The following is a 22524-nucleotide window of genomic DNA, read 5'->3' as shown; positions in this document are numbered from 1 at the left end:
TAGACGTCTCCAATCGTCCAAGGTCAGCCCCAGGTCGTGGTCGGTCAGCTGGACCTCACCCTGCGTGCCCTCCGCCGTGTGTACGGGAGCGATGACCGTCCCCTCCGGCCTCGCCTCTTTGCAGCATGCCCCGCCTATGGTGCATGCACAAGGGCCCTGGGGTGCCAGCCGGGACAATGAGTCCGTGTTGGCGTGTCTGGTCCCCTTGCGATGCACCACTCGGTACCTTTACTCCTGCAGGCGCTCTATCCACCTGGCCAGCTGGCCCGAAGGCTGGTTGATGCGGAGCGAATACTGTAAGGCCGTGTGGTCAGTGCGGACCATAAATTTGCGACTGCCAGGAGTTCCCTATGTGTGACGCAGTAGCGCTGCTCCGCTGATGAAAGCACGCGACTACCGTAGGCGATAACCACCTCTCGACCCTGCTGGACTTGCGACAAGACACTGCCAATGCCCACATTGCCGGCGACCGTGTCCAGGATAAAGGGGAGGCCAAAATCCGGAAAGGCCAATGGTGGTGCATCTGTCAGACGCGAGCGCAGCTGCTGGAATGCCTCTTACTCCAGAGGGCCCCAATAAAACCTCTGGTTCTTCGCCGTCAACACGTGCAAGGGCTTCGCAATGGTTGCGAAGTTGGGTACAAACCGGCGGTAGTAAGACACGAAACCCACAAACCGGCGTACCTCTGGAACCGTTGTGGAAACAGCCCAGGCCCTCACGCAGGCCGTCTTTTCCGGGTCTGTAGCCACTCCAGACTCACTGACGACGTAGCCCAAGTAGCGTACCGACGACTACATAAGGTGGCACTTCGACGGCTTGAGCTTCAAGTTCGCGTTCCGGAACCGCAGGAATACCTGACGTAATCGGTCAATGTGTTCCTCGAATGATCGGCTGAAGACAATGACGTCATCCAGGTAGATGAGGCACGTTTCCCATTGCAGGCCTGCTAAGGCCAACTCCATTAAGCGTTGGAACGTCGCCGGCGCAGTCTGGAAGCCCATAGGCAGGCAGTTGAACTCGAACAGGCCCTGTGGTGTCCGGAACGCTGTTTTAGGCCGGGAGTCCACGTCTTGTGTGACCTGCCAGAACCCGGACAATAAATCCAGTGTACTGAAAAATGTTGCTCCCGCCAGTGCATCCAGTGAGTCGTCGATACGTAGCAGGGGATATGCGTCAGCCAGCGTGACGGCATTGAGGCGTCGTAAGTCCACACAATCTCAGTGACCCGTCTGACTTCTTGACTAAGGCCACCGGTGCCCCCCAGGGACTCGAGGATGGATAAATTATGTCGGCCCGTAGCATCTCCTGCACTGCTTGTTGAATGTGTCCTTTTTCCATCGGGCTCATTCTATATGTGTTTTGGCGCAAGGATGCGGCGTCTCTCGTGTTGATGTGGTGCTGCAACAGATTTGTGCGTCCTAGGTCGAACGGTCCCCGGCTGAACACGTCCGAGAACTCATGCAATAATGAGTGCAGCTGGTGTTTCTGGTCGGGTGGAAATCCCGGCTCAGGCCCCGCCAGCTGGTCCATCCACGAGTCGGCCCTTCTGTCCTCAGACTGGCTGATGCTGCCTACAAGCTCGGGCTCCATCCCGGGGGCTCCTAGTGACAAGGGACTAACGTGGGCCAGAACCGTTCCCGCCTGCACCGTCGCTGTTCTGTTGGAGGTGTTCAGCACCTAAATGAACAGATGCTGGTTCCTCTGGACAATAGTTTCGGCTCTCACAAGTGCATGGCGATCCGTGGTGGATGACGCCGGAGACACCAGGATGGGTGAGTCCGGCCAGGCTGTCACGAGGGAGGACCGATATCGCAGCGGAATCAACATCTGGGCTGCCGGGGGAATGGAGACAAACTTACTGACCAGAGCCTGCACGTAGGGTACACCCCGGCCCCCTCCGCCTTTAGGAAATGGAGATGAGTTCCCTGGACTTCCACCCGCCCATTGGCCAGATCGATTTTCATTGCCATCCACCTCAGAAAGTCCGTCTCCAACAGGCTCGGCGCGGTGTTGTAGAGGCGGCTGCCAGCGGCGCGGCGGCTGGTCACGCCCCTGGCCTCTCTGCTCCGCCAGCCCCCAGATCGCCGCGTAGACCTCCCGCAGCGATGGCTCCGGCTCAGACGTCGGGGGTTCGTTCCCAGCTGTTTCACAGGCAGCCTGCGGCGACGGTGCAGGTTCCAGTAGCGCCGCGGCAACCGCTCGGCAGTCCCCCCCGCCGCGCCAGCCACCTGGCCCATGGGTAGCGCCCAGCCCATGACCTGTTCATGGGCTTGGAGGGTCCGGGCAGCCCACAGCGAGGTGCGCTCCCCCGGCGTCACCACGGGCATTACAACGCCAGCGCGGCAAGCGTAGGCGATGAGGTGCTCGACCACGAGGTCCTCTAGCGCTTCTTCAGCCAGGCGAGAGAAAGCCCTCCTTGCCAACACGAGCAGTGCACCCCTGTAGGCTAAAGGGGATTCTCCAGTCCCTCGCTGGCGGTCCTGGAACCGTTTAAAGGCGCCTTCAGCTGGGCAGCAGATCTCCCCCAAAGCCTCGTAGGCCGCCTGTAGCGTAGTCTTGCTGTGCGAGGGAAGGGAGGTGTAAGAGGCGAGCGCATCGTCGTCCAGAACGGATGGCAACGCTCGTAGTGCCTCTTCGTTTGACCACTCGAGAGCGTGGAAGGCAGCCTCGAATCGACGGACAAACGCCTTCCAATCTCCTCCCTCGGCCACGAATTTCTCGACGGGCCACAGCCGACGCGTCCGTCCTACCACCTGCTCCCCGTGTTGGGTGGTTAGCCCTGGGGGTTTTGGCAGGAGCGGCGGCGGCTGGCATGACGAGGTTGGTTGCAGCTCCTGCCTGGCCGGCTGGTCGGCCTACGGGTCCCGTGGCCCCTCCTCTCGTAGTACGCGTGGGGGTGGGGGTCCCGGTGCCGGCGGGCCCCCCATAGGGAGCCTCCGCAGTAGCTCCTGGAGTGCCCTCTCCACGCGGTCCTCCATGCGGTCCTCCATGGGGTCCTCCAGGCGATCCAGGCCCCCTGCTGCTGCTCCTGGTAGCAGACCCCCGTGTTGCCCGGGATGGGAAGGATCCCCGGCCCCTGCTTCCTCTTCCCTTGGCTCTTTTCCGTGGGGATTCTTCTTCGTAGCCATTGTGAATCCCACCGCTGCCACCAGATGTAAAGGAGAGCCGACACAAGATTGCTGCAGGGGGTTCGTCTTTTAATCCTTTTCTCCCATCCACACCTGTCCCCAGCCATCCCAATCTCGTTCCTGCCAAAATCCCCTTCTTCCCGCCCATTCTCCCCTTTTATCTCCTCGATTACCCCTCCCCCGTCTCCTGTCATCGTCCCACTAACCCTGCTATTGGTGGGGAGTTTTCCCCTAACACCATTACATAATCATCATCGCAGACGTGGTACGGACTGAGACCTTGTGTCCATCTGCCATGACTGGATCGGCAAACTTTCTATTCCAGAACAATGGCCCGTGACCGATAGTTATGTGTTTATGAGGATGTCCCCTCCCTAGACGGTGCTGGGGCGCGCTCCGACTTGGCGTTCAGAACGACCAAGGTGGCGACCCTCGTGGCCGTAACCACCACGAGAGTATTCACAGGTTGGTGAATCACGGCAACGTGGCGAGGCTCCTTCCCCGTGAGTGGGGAGGAGTCGTATCCTGGCTCGCCAAAAGGCGGCATAGCGAATGTGGACTCCGTCATCTGTTACGTCTTCATGGGATAGAGTGCTGCCCCCTCGCGGGCGTGGCGTTTCTCAGGGTGCTCCGATTTCCTCCCACTTGTAAACACTCATCAATTGGCTGATGAAACCGTAATATGTAGAGGACCGCAGAGCTTGGGAAATTGTTGGCCCCGGCTCACCGCGCGGCTGCTGCTGCCTTGCTGCTTGTCTATGCTTCCTCCTCGCGATTCTGAATCGTCCACCCGCTACGTGACCGAGTAAATGCCTGTGTAGCGGCGGCGCGTTGTAAGTTGAGATGATTAAACTATCATTGTGTACGGTACGGCGCCATCTTCACCGCACCACTCCTGATCCCCATCACGATCATCATGACGTCAGTGGCAATCTCAGTCGAGTCCTTTCGTCTCGATCTCCATCTCATGCGTGATCTCCTGCTGCTGTGTTGGCGGTAGTGCACAAGCTCACGCAATAACAACGCCGCTCGACACGTGCCGTGCCAACAACAACGCCGTGTATGCTGCACTGATGATCATTGCCACCGCGCTCGGCACAGTGGCAACAGGCGGCTGCCGGGTTACGTTGTGGCCAGGGCAGGGCAGCTCACCTTGATTATTGCACTGCAATATACTCCAGCGCCTATGCTCATCGCTTGCACAAACACGCACTGACCAGCGCGGTGAAGTATGGTCAGTCTATTGGGAAAGGGCGGGAAGGCTGTTAACGAGGGGTTTCATGAAAAGGCGTGGAAGCGTTTTTAATAAATTTAGACGAGAACGAATGCTTCTCCTGACTCCGACTCGCTCTGTGTGCTGCTCACCCACCCACTCACTCTCCTACTCACTCACCAAGCGCTAGCGTCAGGGCTAGGGTTGGGCTAGGGTTAGGGCTAGAGTTAAGATCAGGTTAGGGCTCGGGTCAGGATAGGGTTGCGGCGAGGGCTAAGCTAAGGTTAGGGCTAGGCTAGGGTCAGGCTCGGGTTAGACTAAGGTTAGGAGTAGGGTTAGACTAGGGTTAGGAGTATGGTTAGGCTAGGGTTAGGAGTAGGGTTAGACTAAGGTTAGGAGTAGGGTTAGACTAGGGTTAGGAGTAGGGTTAGACTAGGGTTAGGAGTAGGGTTAGACTAGGGTTAGGAGTAGGGTTAGACTAGGGTTAGGAGTAGGGTTAGACTAGGGTTAGGAGTATGGTTAGGCTAGGGTTAGGAGTAGGGTTAGACTAAGGTTAGGAGTATGGTTAGACTAGGGTTAGGAGTAGGGTTAGACTAGGGTTAGGAGTAGGGTTAGACTAGGGTTAGGAGTAGGGTTAGACTAGGGTTAGGAGTAGGGTTAGACTAGGGTTAGGAGTAGGGTTAGACTAGGGTTAGGAGTAGGGTTAGACTAAGGTTAGGAGTAGGGTTAGACTAGGGTTAGGAGTAGGGTTAGACTAGGGTTAGGAGTAGGGTTAGACTAGGGTTAGACTAGGGTTGGGGTTAGACTAGGGTTAGGAGTAGGGTTAGACTAGGGTTAGACTAGGGTTGGGGTTAGGCTAGGGTTAGGAGTAGGGTTAGACTAGGGTTAGGAGTAGGGTTAGACTAGGGTTGGGGTTAGACTAGGGTTAGACTAGGGTTGGGGTTAGGCTAGGGTTAGGAGTAGGGTTAGACTAAGGTTAGGAGTAGGGTTAGACTAGGGTTAGACTAGGGTTGGGGTTAGGCTAGGGTTAGACTAGGGTTGGGGTTAGGCTAGGGTTAGGAGTAGGGTTAGGCTCGGGTTGGGGTCTTGTTAACCGTTGACGGGCGGATGAGGAGCGATGAGGGGGGGGGTGAAGGGTGCGAGAGATGAAGGGAGAATATTAACGACGCGCCGCGTCCTCGCGAGTGAATGCCGGCGCGAGGTCATTAACAATTAACAGGGGCACGGCGCGGGGGATGGGGGAGCGGTTTGATTTTAATGAGCGGTCCTTTTGAAGCCGCGAGCTTTGCTTTGAAGAGAGAAAGCGCCGAGGCGCCATTGATTCCGTGGCGGTGGGGTGGGGGTCGTAGGGGGGGGGGGCTGCTCCCGGTCCCCATTGCAGCAGCAGCGGCCACTGGGGGGCCTCATGGGCGAACAAAGCCCGCGACTCGCGCGGCAAGGGGTTGAGGTGAGGTAATTTAGAGGGCAGTTGCGGGGGGGGAGCTCTTAGCCCCCCCTCAGTGTGATAGCTCCGGGATAGGGGGACTGCCCCCCGCCCTCTCCGCGTTGCGTCACCGCGCGGTCACGTGACGCTCTCGCTGTGCTGCGTGACTTGCCACGTGCGAGGCGTGCTACGTCACGTGCGCTTCTATGACGCGTCCTATTTGATGCGTGCTACGTGCAGTAATATGTGATGCATGCTGAGTGCGATGTGATGCGTGTTGTGTGCTTTGTGCCATGGGCTGTATGCAGGCTGTGTTCTGTATGCGTGCTATGTGCTGTGTGTGCGCCATGTGCAGTGTGCGAGCTGCATGCATGATGTGTGCTACGTGTTGCGTGCTGTATATGCTTTGTGTGTTATACGTCGTGTGTTGTGTACTGGGATCCGTGAGAGACGACTGCGGAGCGAGACAATGGGGGGAGGTGGAAGAGAACTGAGAGACAGCAGCAGAGAGCGGTGGGGGGGGGGGCTGTTGATGACCCCCCCTGCCCCGAGTTCCTCTCCCTTGCTTGCCCCCCCCCCCGCGTCCCTCTCCCAGCGAGATGAAGGGGGCCACGGGCCCCGGGAGGGAGAGGGACCTCAAAAGGCGACGCGCACTCCCTCCAGCCAATGTGGCGATGTTCTGTGGGTCTCTCGGTAAAGTCACGGAGATAGATTGAAAGAAAATAACAAAAAACTCGAGTTTTTTGTTATTTCTCTAGTTTATTGTTATGAAAATGATTGCCTGCAGCCACGAAAGCTTGAGGTCAATGTGGTGATGATGATGATGTTGTGTTTGGGATGGTGAAATGGTTGTGGTGATGATGTGGCTGTGATGATGTAATGGTTGTGGTGAGAATGTGGTTGTGATGATGCAATTACTCTAATGTCGATGCCAAGGGTTATGATACAGAAGACGGTGGTTACTGGAGGTGATGGTGATTATGGCGATGGTCACGGTTACGATGATGTTCATGATGATGGTGATGACGTCGATGGTGATTCGCTGGATGCGATGTTTGATGTTCACGGTGGTGGTGACGACGATGGTGGTGCAAAGAGTTGTTTTACAGCCAGTGGGCTGCCCCCCCCCCGTCACGTGATGATGAATGAGGCTGTGATGAGTCCAATTACCGCGGCCTCCCCCCGTGGCCCGGGAGGGGGGGGGGCTGCGGTCACCACCGCGTGGACTGCAGCCGCCGCTCGGTGCCCGGCCCGAGCCCCACTCGCTCGCCCCACTCACCCGCCCACTCACCCGCCCCACTCACCCGCCCACTCACCCGCCCCACTCACCCGCCCACTCACTCGCCCCTGCCTCTCAACCAGCGCCACGGCTCGTCGCAGGGGGGAGACCTTCCTCCAGGAGCGGATTGACCATGGCTCATGATGATGTCGATCTTCTCATCTCTCTCCGCCGCGCACGTTCTCTAAATCCACGTGCCCCTCTTCCTGGAGCTCGGTGCAGTCCGACAGTCTCCACCTCTCCACGCCTGGGTGTGCGCTTCACAGATTGTGCTCCACATTCGTGGGTTTCTGCTGTGACCGCGTCTCCGATCCGTGGCGCAGCAAATGCTCCGCGCAGAACTGCGTTTTGTGTTTAGTTTTCTGTCTTTACCCCGCCCCACCGATTAGCACGGGTGGCTACGTACGGCGCGAAAGAAGTTCAACATACTTATTAACCGCGGTTTTCACCGTCAAATAAAATAATAACAATTCCCCAAAACACATCTCTTTTCTCCAAGCTCTTGAAATAACCTTGAGCAATTCAAGAAACATGTTTCCTCATCTGCAACATATCTGATGGTGCTGTTTGTTGCTGGTCGCTTCACGTTTTGGGTCTCTGGGCCCTGCGTCAATCCTGGGGCGCCCCCTGGCGGTTAACGTTGGGACCACACGTGCGCCTCTTCCCAGAAGACTCTACCATCACTGGAAGACTCTACCATCACAGGAAGACTCTACCATCACTGGAAGACTCTACCATCACTGGAAGACTCTACCATCACTGGAAGACTCTACCATCACAGGAAGATCTACCATCACAGGAAGACTCTACCATAACAGGAAGAGTCTACCATCACAGGAAGACTCTACCATAACAGGAAGAATCTACCATCACAGGAAGACTCTACCATCACAGGAAGAATCTACCATCACAGGAAGACTCTACCATCACTGGAAGACTCTACCATCACAGGAAGACTCTACCATCACTGGAAGACTCTACCATAACTGGAAGACTCTACCATCACAGGAAGACTCTACCATCACTGGAAGACTCTACCATCACAGGAAGACTCTACCATCACAGGAAGACTCTACCATCACAGGAAGAATCTACCATCACAGGAAGACTCTACCATCACAGGAAGACTCTACCATCACAGGAAGACTCTACCATCACTGGAAGACTCTACCATCACAGGAAGACTCTACCATCACAGGAAGACTCTACCATCACAGGAAGACTCTACCATCACTGGAAGACTCTACCATCACAGGAAGACTCTACCATCACAGGAAGACTCTACCATCACTGGAAGACTCTACCATAACTGGAAGACTCTACCATCACAGGAAGACTCTACCATCACAGGAATAATCTACCATCACAGGAAGACTCTACCATCACAGGAAGACTCTACCATCACTGGAAGACTCTACCATCACAGGAAGACTCTACCATCACAGGAAGACTCTACCATCACTGGAAGACTCTACCATAACTGGAAGACTCTACCATCACAGGAAGACTCTACCATCACAGGAAGACTCTACCATCACTGGAAGACTCTACCATCACAGGAAGACTCTACCATCACAGGAAGACTCTACCATCACTGGAAGACTCTACCATAACTGGAAGACTCTACCTTCACAGGAAGACTCTACCATCACAGGAATAATCTACCTTCACAGGAAGACTCTACCATCACAGGAAGACTCTACCATCACAGGAAGACTCTACCATCACAGGAAGACTCTACCATCACAGGTTTCCCGCGTGTAGAGCGACGCTGCCATTGCGAACCGCGACTGTACGGGGTCACGTGATGTACGCAAAGGACTCACGCGTGTGTAGTAGGTGTGTGTGTGTAGTAGGTGTGGTAGGTGTGTGTGTGTAGTAGGTGTAGTAGGTGTGTGTGTGTAGTAGGTGTATGTATGTAGTAGATGTGTGTGTAGTAGGTGTGTATGTGTAGTAGGTGTGTGTGTGTAGTAGGTGTAGTAGGTGTGTGTGTGTAGTAGGTGTGTGTGTGTAGTAGGTGTGTGTGTAAGTAGGTGTGTGTGTGTAGTAGGTGTAGTAGGTGTGTGTGTGTAGTAGGTGTGTGTGTGTAGTAGGTGTGTGTGTGTAGTAGGTGTAGTAGGTGTGTGTGTGTAGTAGGTGTGTGTGTGTAGTAGGTGTGTATGTGTAGTAGGTGTGTGTGTGTAGTAGGTGTAGTAGGTGTGTGTGTGTAGTAGGTGTGTGTGTGTAGTAGATGTGTGTGTAGTAGGTGTGTGTATGTAGTAGGTGTAGTAGGTGTGTGTGTGTAGTAGGTGTGTGTATGTAGTAGGTGTAGTAGGTGTGTATGTGTAGTAGGTGTGTGTGTGTAGTAGGTGTAGTAGGTGTGTGTGAGTAGTAGGTGTGTGTGTAGTAGGTGTGTGTGTAGTAGGTGTGTGTGTGTAGTAGGTGTGTGTGTGTAGTAGGTGTGTGTGTGTAGTAGGTGTGTGTGTGTAGTAGGTGTGTGTGTGTAGTAGGTGTGTGTGTAGTAGGTGTGTGTGTGTAGTAGGTGTGTGTGTGTAGTAGGTGTGTGTGTGTGTAGTAGGTGTAGTAGGTGTGTGTGTGTAGTAGGTGTGTGTGTAGTAGGTGTGTGTAGTAGGTGTGTGTGTGTAGTAGGTGTGTGTGTAGTAGGTGTGTGTGTAGTAGGTGTGTGTGTAGTAGGTGTGTGTAGTAGGTGTGTGTGTGTAGTAGGTGTGTGTGTAGTAGGTGTGTGTAGTAGGTGTGTGTGTGTAGTAGGTGTGTGTGTAGTAGGTGTGTGTGTAGTAGGTGTGTGTGAGTAGTAGGTGTGTGTGTGTGTAGTAGGTGTAGTAGGTGTGTGTGTGTAGTAGGTGTGTGTGTAGTAGGTGTGTGTGTAGTAGGTGTGTGTGTAGTAGGTGTGTGTGTGTAGTAGGTGTGTGTGTGTAGTAGGTGTGTGTGTGTAGTAGGTGTGTGTGTAGTAGGTGTGTGTGAGTAGTAGGTGTGTGTGTAGTAGGTGTGTGTGTGTAGTAGGTGTGTGTGTGTAGTAGGTGTGTGTAGTAGGTGTAGTAGGTGTGTGTGTGTAGTAGGTGTGTGTGTAGTAGGTGTGTGTGTGTAGTAGGTGTGTGTGAGTAGTAGGTGTGTGTAGTAGGTGTGTGTGTAGTAGGTGTGTGTGTGTAGTAGGTGTGTGTGTAGTAGGTGTGTGTGTAGTAGGTGTGTGTGTGTAGTAGGTGTGTGTGTGTAGTAGGTGTGTGTAGTAGGTGTAGTAGGTGTGTGTGTGTAGTAGGTGTGTGTGTAATAGGTGTGTGTGTGTAGTAGGTGTGTGTGTAGTAGGTGTGTGTGTGTAGTAGGTGTGTGTGTAGTAGGTGTGTGTGTGTAGTAGGTGTGTGTGTGTAGTAGGTGTGTGTGTGTAGTAGGTGTGTGTGAGTAGTAGGTGTGTGTGTAGTAGGTGTGTGTGTGTAGTAGGTGTAGTAGGTGTGTGTGTGTAGTAGGTGTGTGTGTGTAGTAGGTGTGTGTGTGTAGTAGGTGTGTGTGTGTGTAGTAGGTGTGTGTGTAGTAGTAGGTGTGTGTGAGTAGTAGGTGTGTGTGTAGTAGGTGTGTGTGTGTGTAGTAGGTGAGTGTGTGTAGTAGGTGTGTGTGTGTAGTAGGTGTGTGTGTAGTAGGTGTGTGTGTGTGTAGTAGGTGTGTGTGAGTAGTAGGTGTGTGTGAGTAGTAGGTGTGTGTGTAGTAGGTGTGTGTGTGTGTAGTAGGTGAGTGTGTGTAGTAGGTGTGTGTGTGTAGTAGGTGTGTGTGTGTAGTAGGTGTGTGTGTGTAGTAGGTGTGTGTGAGTAGTAGGTGTGTGTGAGTAGTAGGTGTGTGTGTGTAGTAGGTGTGTGTGAGTAGTAGGTGTGTGTGTAGTAGGTGTGTGAGTAGTAGGTGTGTGTGTAGTAGTAGGTGTGTGTGTAGTAGGTGTGTGTGTAGTAGGTGTGTGTGTGTAGTAGGTGTGTGTGAGTAGTAGGTGTAGTAGGTGTGTGTGAGTAGTAGGTGTGTGTGTAGTAGGTGTGTGTAGTAGGTGGGTGGTAGGTGTGTGTGTGTAGTAGGTGTGTGTACGGTAGGGGGCACTGGTTGCGCATCAGCCAGTCATCTCGGTCAGTCGACCTGTGGCAACTGGGTCTGCCCCGTGACCTCCTGCCAGCGGGCGTTCGACACTTCACGTGGCCTCAAGGTCCACATGGCCTGGCACAAGCGTCCTGGTGACGTCACCGCCACTTAGTGGCGAATGGCGGTTGTTGTTGTAGGTGTGTGTGTGTAGTAGGTGTGTGTGTAGTAGGTGTGTGCACATAGCCTGGCACAAGCGCCGCGTGGTGGTCACCTCACCACCACTTAGTGGCGAATGGCCGTTGTGTGTCGCTGTACACGTGTGTCGCTGTGTGTGTCGCTGTGTTGTGTGGCTATAGAACCGTGAAAGCGTCAGACGAGGAGGGCACCGCGGTGCCGGGGCTCACGATCGTGACTTGTTTTGATTGCACGCCGGGCGCCTCATCTCGACTCGTGAGAGAGCACCCCCAGTGGCAGCTCTCCCTGTGGGATCGAGGTGACTCGGCAGCTGGTCTGTAAAGGGGCATCAGTCTGCCAGTAGGGGGCGCTGCTTGCTGCTGCTGCTGTTTGCCGCTGTGGAATCCCAGTTGAGTGATTTGCGGTGTAATTTTCGACTTTGGAAAATTGTGACTGTGACGCTGGCACACGAGGTGGCGTCTCTCTTGCGAATGACGCTGACTGATCTTAATCGCCCACTGTAATATCACGGGGAATGCACCCACCGCAGTAATGACCAGGGCGGCCGCAGGAGTCGAACCCTGAGCCTCTGCAACGAGACTGCTCCTCGCACGCCGAGAGGAGCTGGAGTTGAAGGACGTTGGCATCGACAGCACTGACCATGATGACTTCTTGACCTTGAGTGCGTGTTGTGTAGACGTGCTGGGTACATTTAGACGTACAACTTTCGTGACTGCAGGAATTCATATTCTTGGTTATTTCGGTTAAGTCACGTAGATATAAAACTAACATTTAAATCAAGAAGCCCACGACGACGTTTCCATCTCCACCTGATTGTGTTGCGGTCGGAACGTCGTGGGGTTTTTGCTTTTAATTGAGATTTTTGTTTTCTGTCGACGTGACTTTACCGAAAGAACCAAGAATATGTTGTGTACATGTGTTATGCACATGTCGGCGTGTGTACGTTTGTCGTGGTGAACGCGTTGTGCCACTGTGTGTTGCAGCGCGTGTCGTGGGTCCGGGGCTGTGAGTGGCACCTGCCCACTGGACTCCTGAAAATACGCAGAGGAGACGAGGAGGAGGAGACGGGGATGATGGATGAAGAGCCAGCCCCCACGTCAGTGTCACGGGGGGCACGCTCTTCTGAGTCTTGGTTGGGGGGGGGGTCACACAGCATGAAATCATCCGTCCACATTGGTCTGATTAAACAATCGTGCGACTCTGTGTCACTGCACTGCTTCATGGAGGATTCTGCAGTCTCCGCCATGCAGCAGTCCGCCTAACTGCTGCGCACGAGACGATCTCATCGCTCCATCTTAGCGGTGAACGTTCTCTCGGGCACGTTCGCACCTTTGGCTGCTACTCCATCATGAGTCTCGGCCACTGGCCGTCGTCCCTTCTGGCCACGACACATTCTGCCCAATCACTTCTCTTCACAGTCACCTCGATGTTTTGACGTGCGTGTGTGTCCTCCAATCCGCGTGTTCCCTTCCCGTCTCTCTGTGTAAGTACAAGCATGCGGCTCTCCACACGTTTTTGCCCACTCTTCAGGTCGTGTTCCGTTTTTTTTCTCGGTGTCCATGTTTGTGATTCAGCTGTCGTTAGTGCTCTGATTGAAACCCCTCCTGTTGGTGCATACTGCTGCGCTGCTGTCGAGTTCGACCGCTCTGCCTTATTTTCTCGTGGTGCTGGCCTGCTTTCACGCGCACACGGCATGTCACCACCATCGCATTAAGCGAGCGAGCCTGACTGCTGATGAGACAATGAAAGTCGAAACCGATTGCCTGCCGGCGGTGAGAGGGCGAGGGATTGGGGACTAATGGGAGCTGTGCTGTGTGTCCCTGCAGCGCGTCACCTGCCGGCTCGATCCGCGCCATCGATCGCGGCACCGTCCACCAGATCTGCTCGGGGCAGGTGGTGCTCACCCTCGCCACGGCCGTCAAGGAGCTGGTGGAGAACAGCCTGGATGCCGGTGCCACCTCCATCGGTGAGCAGCTCCCGCGGGAGGGTATCCAACTTCAGGGGCGCATGCTCCTGCCGGGCGCCAACCACAGCCTCATTGATTAGTTGGCTGTGGAGCTCGCCGATTGGTTGAGTGTGAAGCGCGCTGATTGGCTGGCCTGTGCGTGGTGTACGTCCTCTGTAGAGGTGCGCCTCAAGGAGCATGGAGCGGAGGTGGTGGAGGTGAGTGACAACGGCTCTGGGGTGGACGAGGACAACTTCCAGGGACTGAGTACGGCACTCCCTCACCCACTTGCGCACCGTGCTCACCCTCTCGCTCACCACGTTCACCTGCCCGTCCCAACGTGCTTACCCGCTCACTCACCGTCTGCGTGGGCTACTCGGGGGACCTGTGTGTGTGCCGCGTGCAGCGTTGAAGCACCACACCTCCAAGCTGCAGGTCTTCTCGGATCTCGCCTCGGTTGAGACGTTCGGCTTCCGTGGCGAGGCGCTCAGCTCGCTGTGTGCACTCAGGTGCGCTCGTGTGTAGGCGCTTGTGTGTTTTTGTATGTACGTATGTTGAACTTCTTTCGCACCGTACGTAGCCAACCATGCTAATCAGTGGTGCAGGGAGTGGGAGTACAGCGGTTAGCACACTGCGCTACAAACCTGATGACCCGAATTTGTTTCGCAATCATGGCCAACAAAAGTGACGATTATTTGAACCAGTCCTGGGCCTCCCATAGATTGATTCAGGGTAAAATGAGTACTTGTGTGATGTGTAAATATCGTTACTCAGAAGATGAAGGCGGCCAGGCATGGTGGTGGCCACCCACCCCCTCGTGTGCCATACCGGCCTTCAAAGCACTTAAAAGTTCTCTACAGTGGCTCTTTGTGTGCGGACCTGTGGACTTGCCCATGACTGGTACGAGCAAGCGGTGTCACGATCGACCTGTGCAGAGGAGGCTCTCGTGATGGACGTTACACGACAATTGGAGGCAATCTCCTTCCAACCCGAGTTGGATTCCTTGCACAAACCAATGAGCGCCACAGACACCAGTGGAGAGCAGACAAGCAGCGCTAACAGCAATGAGCGGAATGCAAATGGAGAGCACGGGTGGTGCATCTGCCGGTCATCTCAGTCAACGAAAAACACCTGGATCTGTACCTTAACCTCCGTCTAGCTTCCACACATCGCGTGATGGCCTTAAAGTGCACCTAGCCTGGCACAAGTGCCATGGTGATGTCCCCACCACTTAGTGGTGACTGGTGGCTGTTGTTACTGCGGTTGAGTGCGTCTCTGTGCGTGTGGCACGCGCGTTGCATGATTTCACTCCTCTGTGCCCCTGGCCCCCGCGGGGAGCAGTGAGCTGAGCGTGGTGACGTGTGCGCGTGCTGCGAGCGTGGGCACTCGCCTCGTGTTCGACCGGGAGGGGCACGTGGCACAGCGCTGTGCAGTGGCGCGTACGCCCGGCACCACCGTCACGCTGGCACACCTCTTCTCCTGCCTGCCCGTCCGTCACAAGGAGTTCCTGCGCTCCCTCAAGAAGGTGCCACCACCCCTTCTCGCCCCCCCCCCCCATGCCGCTTCCCCGACATCACGTGGTCCTGGCCACGGCACCCCCTCAGGTTTGCCGTGCCGGCCTTAACGGGCGCTAGCTAGCAGCACTCGCCCCGACAGCCTGTATACGGGGGACCTTTGTTTGCGTGTGGGACTTGTGCAGGAGTTTTCCAAGATGGTGCACGTGCTGCAGGCGTACTGCGTCATGGCGGCCGGGGTGCGCATCGCCTGCTCCAACCAGAGTGGCGCTGGAGGCAAGCGCAGCGTCGTGCTCGCCACGGCGGGGGCCCCCACCGTGCGGGAGAACATCGCCGCCGTGTTCGGTGCCAAGCAGGTGCTCCCTCCCTCCCTCCCTAGCTCAGTGGTCCTCTGTGTAACAGCGTTGCCAGTATCATCCTGGCAGGAATCTCACCAGCTGGCTACTCTCCACCACTGCGCAGGGTCACGGTCATGGCGCTTGTGACTGTGTGTTCTGTCGCTGCTGCTGCTGCTGCTTTCACAGCTGCAGACGCTGCTGCCGCTGCAGCAGAGCACACCCAGCCCCGAGCTATACGAGGAGTTCGGCCTCCACACCGGGGAGCTTGCCACCACCTTCCAGTGAGCACCACTCACCAGAACCACTCTCTAGCAGCACTCACAAGCACTAATCGCTCGCGCCACTCATCAGTGCTACAAAACAACAACAGCAGCCGCAGCAATAGCCATTTGAATATGTTGAGCATCCAAGTTCAATTGCATCTCAGCTCGTTCCGTGTCAGTAGCGCTGTGCAGCCTTAAAAAGGAAAACACACAATAGGTGACGTTTCAGGCAATGGCCCTTCTTCACGGCAGAGAGAAGAAGGGCCATTGCCTGAAACGTCGCCTATTGAGTGTTTTCCGTTGAAGGCCACACACACACTCGGTGTTGTTGTTAAGCACAGAACAAGTTAATATTTGTGTTGATTGTACTGTCAATGCAGCAGCAGTGTCACCCAACACAATGACACGTTAAGAGGCTTCAGAAAAAGAACAAATGGAGATGATGGTAGCAGAGGAGATCAGTGCGGGGACACGGGGGAGAGAGAGGGAGGCTGCCTGGGGGTTGAATAGTGTTGGCCACCGTGAGCAGCGGTGGTGGTACCTGTGGATGGTGAGCGGGGGGGGGGGTGGTGCCTGTGGGTGGTGGTGGTGAATGGCGGTAGTCACTGTGGTGATTGCGCAGGCTGAGCGGGTTTGTGTCGCGGTGCGATCACGGTGCCGGGAGGAGCTCCGCTGACCGGCAATTCCTCTTCGTGAATGGGCGACCCTGCGACCTGGCCAAGGTCATTCCCTCCCACGATGCACGCTTTGTAAACACGGCACACACAGCACACAATTCACACGCAGCACACACAGGATACGCAGCGGCCCTGGCACGCGCGGCACACAGGGTGATGCTGTGTTCATATGCATGTGCGCACAGGTGAGCAAGCTGGTGAACGAGGTGTACCACTCGTACAACCGCCACCAGTACCCCTTCCTCGTTCTCAACATCGTCTCCTCAACCGGTGAGGGCACGTAGTTGCGCATACTCCGTTTGGTCGCTCGCAGGGACACGGTCATCAGGGACGCAAACGCCACCTTTGCCCTGTACCAAGCACTTTGTAGGGAGCGGTGGTGCAGCCAACACCAGGGAAGATTATCTCAACTGGTCCTGGGCCTCCCCTCAGTCAATTCGGCACCGGGTGACCCATGTCCGTGTGCGTGCGCGCAGACCTAGTGGACGTGAACGTGACGCCCGACAAGAGGCTCGTCCTGCTGCAAGAGGAGCGCCTGCTCCTGGCTGTCGTCAAGGCGACGCTCACGAGCCTCTACGAGCCCACGCTAAATCAGCTGCCCATCAACACAACCCCCCGCGCGGGGCGCCCGGGTGAGGAACCCCTGCACGGAGTGGGGGGAAAAACCACACAGAGTCGTAGGACTTTTTTTCAAGAGGGTCCTGCATTCGGTTTTTATTTTAAGATGTTTACAAGTGGGAGGAAACCAGATCACCCAGATAAAACCCATACCTGCAACAGAGCGTCGCTGTATCCCCATACAGATGAAAACAGATGATTATTAGTTCACTTGCTGTGCTGCCTTCTGAGGAGTTAGGGTATGGCACCTTGCTGCCCATGCGAAAGGCGTTTCACAATATTTGTGTGGTGATCCACTAACCCTCGCTGCTGCCTCCACAGCACTGGATCACAAGCATGTGCCACCACTGCCCCTTAACCCCACTCCTCGGGACCCCCTCCCCCTGGCACCCCCCAGCCGGGACCGGCATTTGCTAACCGGCCAGGCGTGTTGTTGTGCCTGCGCTTACAGTCTCCAGTGCCCCGCGTTCCACGGGAGGAGGGCCTGATAGGCCCCCGAAGGCCCTCGACGCCGGCAAGGCCCGAGCATTCTCCGGCCTGGGCAGGGCCTTCGGCTTTCGGCCATCGCTGGGATTTGGGCGCGGCTCCAGTGATGCGGCCCAGCCCTCGCCGACCAGCCCCGAGGATTGTGGGAGTTTCTCCCAGGAGGATTGTGGGAAGGAAGCACCGGGGGACGGCTCACAGAGCGACGCAGGAGCGCAGGAGGAGGAGGCTGCTGCCGAGGGTTCGGTCGACGACGGTTCTACTCCTCTGTTGCGGTGCGATTCTCCCCGCATTGGCGGATGCGGTGAGATTGGAGGTGCCGCACGTGGTGAGGACCAGTGTTTGGGGGCAGTGTCGGTGGAAAAGGTGGAGAAGGAGGTGCGAGGGGGCAGCCCAAGAATCCCGTCTGTGCCGGCGTCCACCTCCGTCGGCCTCGGGGTCCTGGATCGCTTCCACCGCACGCCGTGCCGAACCCAGCGGCCCGGCTCCGTGGTGTCGGCGCCGCTCAGCTCCGGGACGCCCAAGCGGCGCAGGGACATCATGGCAACTGTGCAGCTCGGCGGGCCCGCCGAGCGCAATCGCAAGGTCCGCACAGAGGAGGAGGCAGAGGAGGAGGCCACCGCGCAAGGTGCCGCCGCGTCCCAATGGCTGCACGTCACCACGTCGTGTCTCCGTGCGCATGTTCACCATATGTTTAAGCGTGCGTGATGCGTGTCGTGCGTGCCGTGTGTCGTGCGTGCCGTGTGTCGTGCGTGGCACATGTCGTGCGTGCTGTGTGTCCCGTACAGCGGAGGGGCCCGGTCGCACGGTGGAAGCGGTGCTCACGGCGCCGGCGGACGGGGCCTGTACGGTGGACGTCGCCATGCGGGTGGTGCGCCGGGAGGTGCCGGTGCCGTTCTCGCTCACGCGGCTCCGGGCGCGCCGCGCCACAGGGGGCACGGACTCCCCCACGGGGGCCGTGGACCCCCCCGGGGGGTGCAGGTTCCGCGCCAAGATCAGCCCCTCCGACAATCGCGCGGCCGAGGAGGAACTCCAAAAGAAGTTCCAGTGAGAGCCACGACCGCAAGACGCAACAAAACACCACGGGGCGCAAGTGTGTGTGTGCGCGCGTCACACACACACGGTAGTGGAGCGGTTAGCATGCTGCACTTCGAATCTGGCGACTTGGGTTCGATTCCCGCTCACGGCCAACACCAGTGACGATTATCAGAACCGGTCCTGGGCATCCTCTCGGTCGACTCAAAATGAGTACCTGGTGCGATGTGTAAACATTGCCACTAGGGAGACAAAGGCGGCCGGGCGTGGTGTTGGCCACCCACCCCCTCGTGTGCCGTCCCGGCCTTCATAGGTGCTCGCTAACAGCATTTGCCCCAATAGTCTGTTACAGGCTATACGGGGGATCTTTTTTTTGTGTGCGCATCAGTAAGCGCGTGTGTCTGTGTGCATGGGTCAGTAAGCACATGTTCGCGCACATGGAGGTCGTGGGCCAGTTCAACCTGGGCTTTGTGGTGGCGCGCCTGGGCCCCGACCTCTTCATCGTGGACCAGCACGCGTCGGACGAGAAGTACAACTATGAGACGCTACGCCGGGACAGTGCCACTCTGCATGGACAGCGTCTCATTGCGTGAGTGCCGCACGCACGAACCCCATGCGCGTGTGTAACCAGGGGCAAACTCAAGAGAGCGGTGTAGGAGTCTCATTTGTAAGAGTGACCTGGGTCACCAAAATATAAAAGCAAAACAAAGTGCAGCAATGAATCAAATAGAAATCGGCACAAAAACAACCAAATAGGATGGGTGTGGTGTGTGTGATGCATCAGAAATGCAAACGAGCAGCACTCTGGGGTGTCAAACTAATTCCCCAAACACAGATTTCACTTTTAATGTGTATGTGCGCACATATATATGTGCACGTGTGTGCATGCATGCGTCTGGTCTGTATGTCTCTGCGTGGCCGTGCTCGCGTGTCTGTGTGGACGAGCTCGCGTCTAAGCGTGGCCGTGTGTGTTTGTCTCTAGGCCCCTGAAGTTGCCTCTCACGGCCGTGGGGGAGCTCGTTCTCATGGAGAACCTCGACATCTTCAGGAAAAACGGGTTCGACTTCATAATCGACGAGCAAGGTACCCCGCCCCACCGCTGCCGCCCTACAACCCTCACCCCACTGTACGTAATTCGGCAAACACCAAACGCGTGACGCCCTCGGTGCCGTCGGTGACTCCGCGAGTTGCCGTTGTTGCCGTCGCAGCCCCAGCGACGGAGCGCGTGCGCCTCACCACACTGCCCGTGCAGCGCGGCTGGATGTTTGGCGTGAGCGACGTGGAGGAGCTCGTTTTCCTGCTGAGCGACCGCCCCGGCGTCATGTGTCGGCCATCGCGCGTGCAGCAGATGCTCGCCTCCAAGGCGTGCCGCAAGTCGGTGAGGAGCCGCGCCTCCGCCGTGACGATCGTTCCCGTTGTCGCGGTCCTCTCGTTCTTTTTCTAATTGTATAATCACTTGTTTATCTACACTGAGTCCGAGGACTCTTCCTTCAGGAGGGTCCTGCAATGGGTTTTTATTTTAAGATGTTTTCAGTCCATTGAGTGTTTATCATAGAAGTGGGAGGAAACTGGAGCACCTGGAGAATTTAGCCATGACTTTCGCAACTCAGTGTCCGCTTCTGGACCGGTGACCGGCGTTTGCTCGTGTGTGTCAGGTGATGATCGGCACGGCGCTCAACGCTACTGAGATGCGGCGGTTGCTGCTGCACATGGGAGAGATGGAGCAGCCGTGGAGCTGCCCGCACGGCCGGCCCACCATGCGCCACCTCATCAACCTGGACCTCCTGACGGGGCCCGGTGGCCGCGATGGTCCGCAGCTACAGCAGCAGCAGCGTCGTCATCATCAGCACGCAGCAGCACCATCAGCAGTAGGACCATCAGACGGGCAGGAAAACGCAGATATCTGAGCCAGCACAGTGATGTTGATTGTGGTGCCTGGACAGAGAGACTCGAGGTCCTAATGCTGCACTGGGAAAGTGGCCGCCGACTCGGGGCCGTGGAACGACCGGTGAAGGTTCCTCGAGGCCCGCACAAAGTGGATTGCGGAACTGAGCCAGATGCTACGATTATTTGAAACAAAATGGCGGATTCTATCACTCGATACAGAATATTAGTTCGCGTCCCGTGGAGAATGTAAGTCACAATATGAACAAGCAGACGATCCACGTCCTTCCCATGACGTGCATTTATATTCGTGTGTAGCGGTGGATCTTAGTCCAGGGCGCTCCGCAGTTTAGAGGTTGTGTTAGGTAACGGGTTAGAGGAAGTGTTGAGGATAGAGTTGGACTCAGAGATAGTGTTAAGGCTAGGGGGTTAGGGATAGGTTTGAGCTATGGCTATGATCAAGGACAGTGTTGGGGTTCGGGATAGTGGTGGAGAATTTGGAGCACGGGTTCCTAGCGATGGAGGAACAGAAGAGCGCAATATGAGTTTAATCAACGTGAGTTATAAGGGCGTGGGGGGCTCCAGGTGAAGGGCTGGGACTGGGAAACGGTTCGAGGTGGCACTGCTCACTGTTCATGTGCAGAGAACACGAATCATTTTCGTGCTCACGTTGGTTTTTATGCGGTTCATTGTGTTACTGTTGTGTTGGCTACGATTTGTGGATCTCACGTTGACCATACGTTGACGTGTGGCCAGTTGCACGAAACATTTTAAACGTGCCGTTTATATCGACTTAGTTTTGAAACTGCCAATCATTTTCCAGTGAGTTGTTTCTGTGTGACCAGAGCTGGCTGACATGAAACGGTTTGTTTACACCAAGTGACTCGACAGCCTGGGACCAACCACAAGTTTTGAGCCAGTGGTAGGGTTGCCACCTTGTACACGGAGCAAACCCCAACACGTGGTGCAGTCAGCCTAGGTCTATATCAGAACCACTGTGCAGTCCACTGTAATAAAGTTCAAGAGTCACCAGCTCCAGATCTCGGTTCCAATTCAATCCCTGCCCCCCCTACCCCCCGAAGACAGCAGACATCGATTCCTGGAGTGTACCGAGTCCAACCCGGATGGGTGGTGACCTCAGCTATGTGACTGCACAAGGCGCTCAGGGGAACTAATCCAGAAGCTGAGGCTAGGGTTGGTGAATCATGGAAGGTCAGGAGTCTTGCTGCCTGAATGAGTGTCTCCTGACTATCACGGGACTTCTCCAGGCACTCCCCTACCTCTCCCCCTGGAGGTGGAGGAGTTGACAGGTCAACACCCTGCCGTAGAATTTGTGACGTACCAAAGTCTTCTCACGGAGACACGGGAAACCACAGACAAGCAGGAAGGCAGAACAGGTGCCAACAATTGCCCAAGCTCTAGTCCAGTTTTGGGAAATGTGGCCATCTTCATTAATAAGTGTGATATAGGCTGGTGAATAGAGTGGAACAACGTGGACGTCCAGTATAAATACCTCATTTGAGATCCAAACATCGCACCTCAACGGTTTGACATTCCTCCTTACAGGCTGATGCTGCACCACATCTCCATAGATGATAAATGTAAGACAAGCTACAGTCATGTCATTGTTGCCATGCAACCCAAACTATAAAACTTCGAGTAAACCCGCAGAGATATATTAGAGACTAGCGGGAAGTACCCGGTGTTGCCCGGGCGAAAAAGACACACACATCGACTTACACTCACACAGACATCAACCCACACACACAAACACATCGACTTACACGCACACATGGACTTACACGCACACATGGACTTACACACACACATAGACTTACACAACAACAACTGCAATTCGCCACTAAGTGGCAGTGACGACGCTTGTGCCAGGCCATGTGCACCTTGAGGCCACGTGAAGTGTCGGAACACCTGCTGGCAGGTCACGGGGCAGACCCAGGTGCCACGGGGCAGACCCAGGTGCCACGGGTCGACTGAGATGACCGAGATCACTGGCTGATGCACCACCTGTGCCCCTTACTGTGCCAACTTGCTGTGCTTTAGCCACCCGACGCTCCACTCATTGTTGTGAGCGTCACTCCTCCCCCCTCCGTTGTTGTTGGAGGGTGACTGCTTGCAACTGCTCAGTAGCGTCATTCACGAGCCTCCACAGAGGCCGATCTTGACACCGTTGGTACCAGTCATCGGCAAGTCCACTCAGCTCCACATCCTCCTGTACCACATCACTCCATCTCTTCTCAACACACATCGACTCACACACATACATAGACTCGCACACACATCGACCTACACACACACATCGACCTACACACACCGACTTACACACACAGAGTAACGCACACATCGACCGACACACACAGAGACTCGCACACAGCGACTCGCACACATTGACTTACACACACATCGACGTACACATAGCGACTTACACACATCAACTTACAAACACATCGACTCACACAGATTG

At 55.8% G+C, this 22524-nt stretch overlaps 1 protein-coding gene across 7 annotated transcripts; it reads left to right on the top strand.

The window, feature by feature from the left end:
* Positions 1-8786: 8786 nt before the first annotated feature.
* Positions 8787-21074, top strand: PMS2 (PMS1 homolog 2, mismatch repair system component). 7 transcript variants are annotated; one of them, XM_078605274.1, is made up of 18 exons: positions 8787-8852; positions 11447-11583; positions 12269-12381; positions 13112-13251; positions 13411-13497; positions 13637-13739; positions 14572-14755; positions 14930-15100; positions 15269-15363; positions 15968-16067; positions 16208-16292; positions 16499-16654; positions 17092-17751; positions 17912-18170; positions 18577-18747; positions 19141-19241; positions 19367-19536; positions 19814-21074. In XM_078605274.1, the coding sequence occupies exons 3-18, from the start codon at positions 12356-12358 to the stop codon at positions 20063-20065; spliced, it is 2760 nt and encodes a 919-aa protein (XP_078461400.1). In that variant the 5' UTR covers positions 8787-8852; positions 11447-11583; positions 12269-12355; the 3' UTR covers positions 20066-21074. The 7 variants fall into 7 exon arrangements, with proteins under 7 accessions (XP_078461400.1, XP_078461402.1, XP_078461401.1 ...); XM_078605276.1 differs by having other exon boundaries at positions 11447-11673; XM_078605275.1 differs by having other exon boundaries at positions 11447-11946.
* Positions 21075-22524: the final 1450 nt, after the last annotated feature.

This window comes from Lampetra planeri, chromosome 23 (assembly GCF_965212315.1).
Source record: "Lampetra planeri chromosome 23, kcLamPlan1.2.h2, whole genome shotgun sequence".
Taxonomy (NCBI): Eukaryota; Metazoa; Chordata; class Hyperoartia; order Petromyzontiformes; family Petromyzontidae; genus Lampetra; species Lampetra planeri.
Note: the sequence above shows the minus strand (reverse complement) of the source record. Positions and strands in the feature narration are given on the sequence as shown.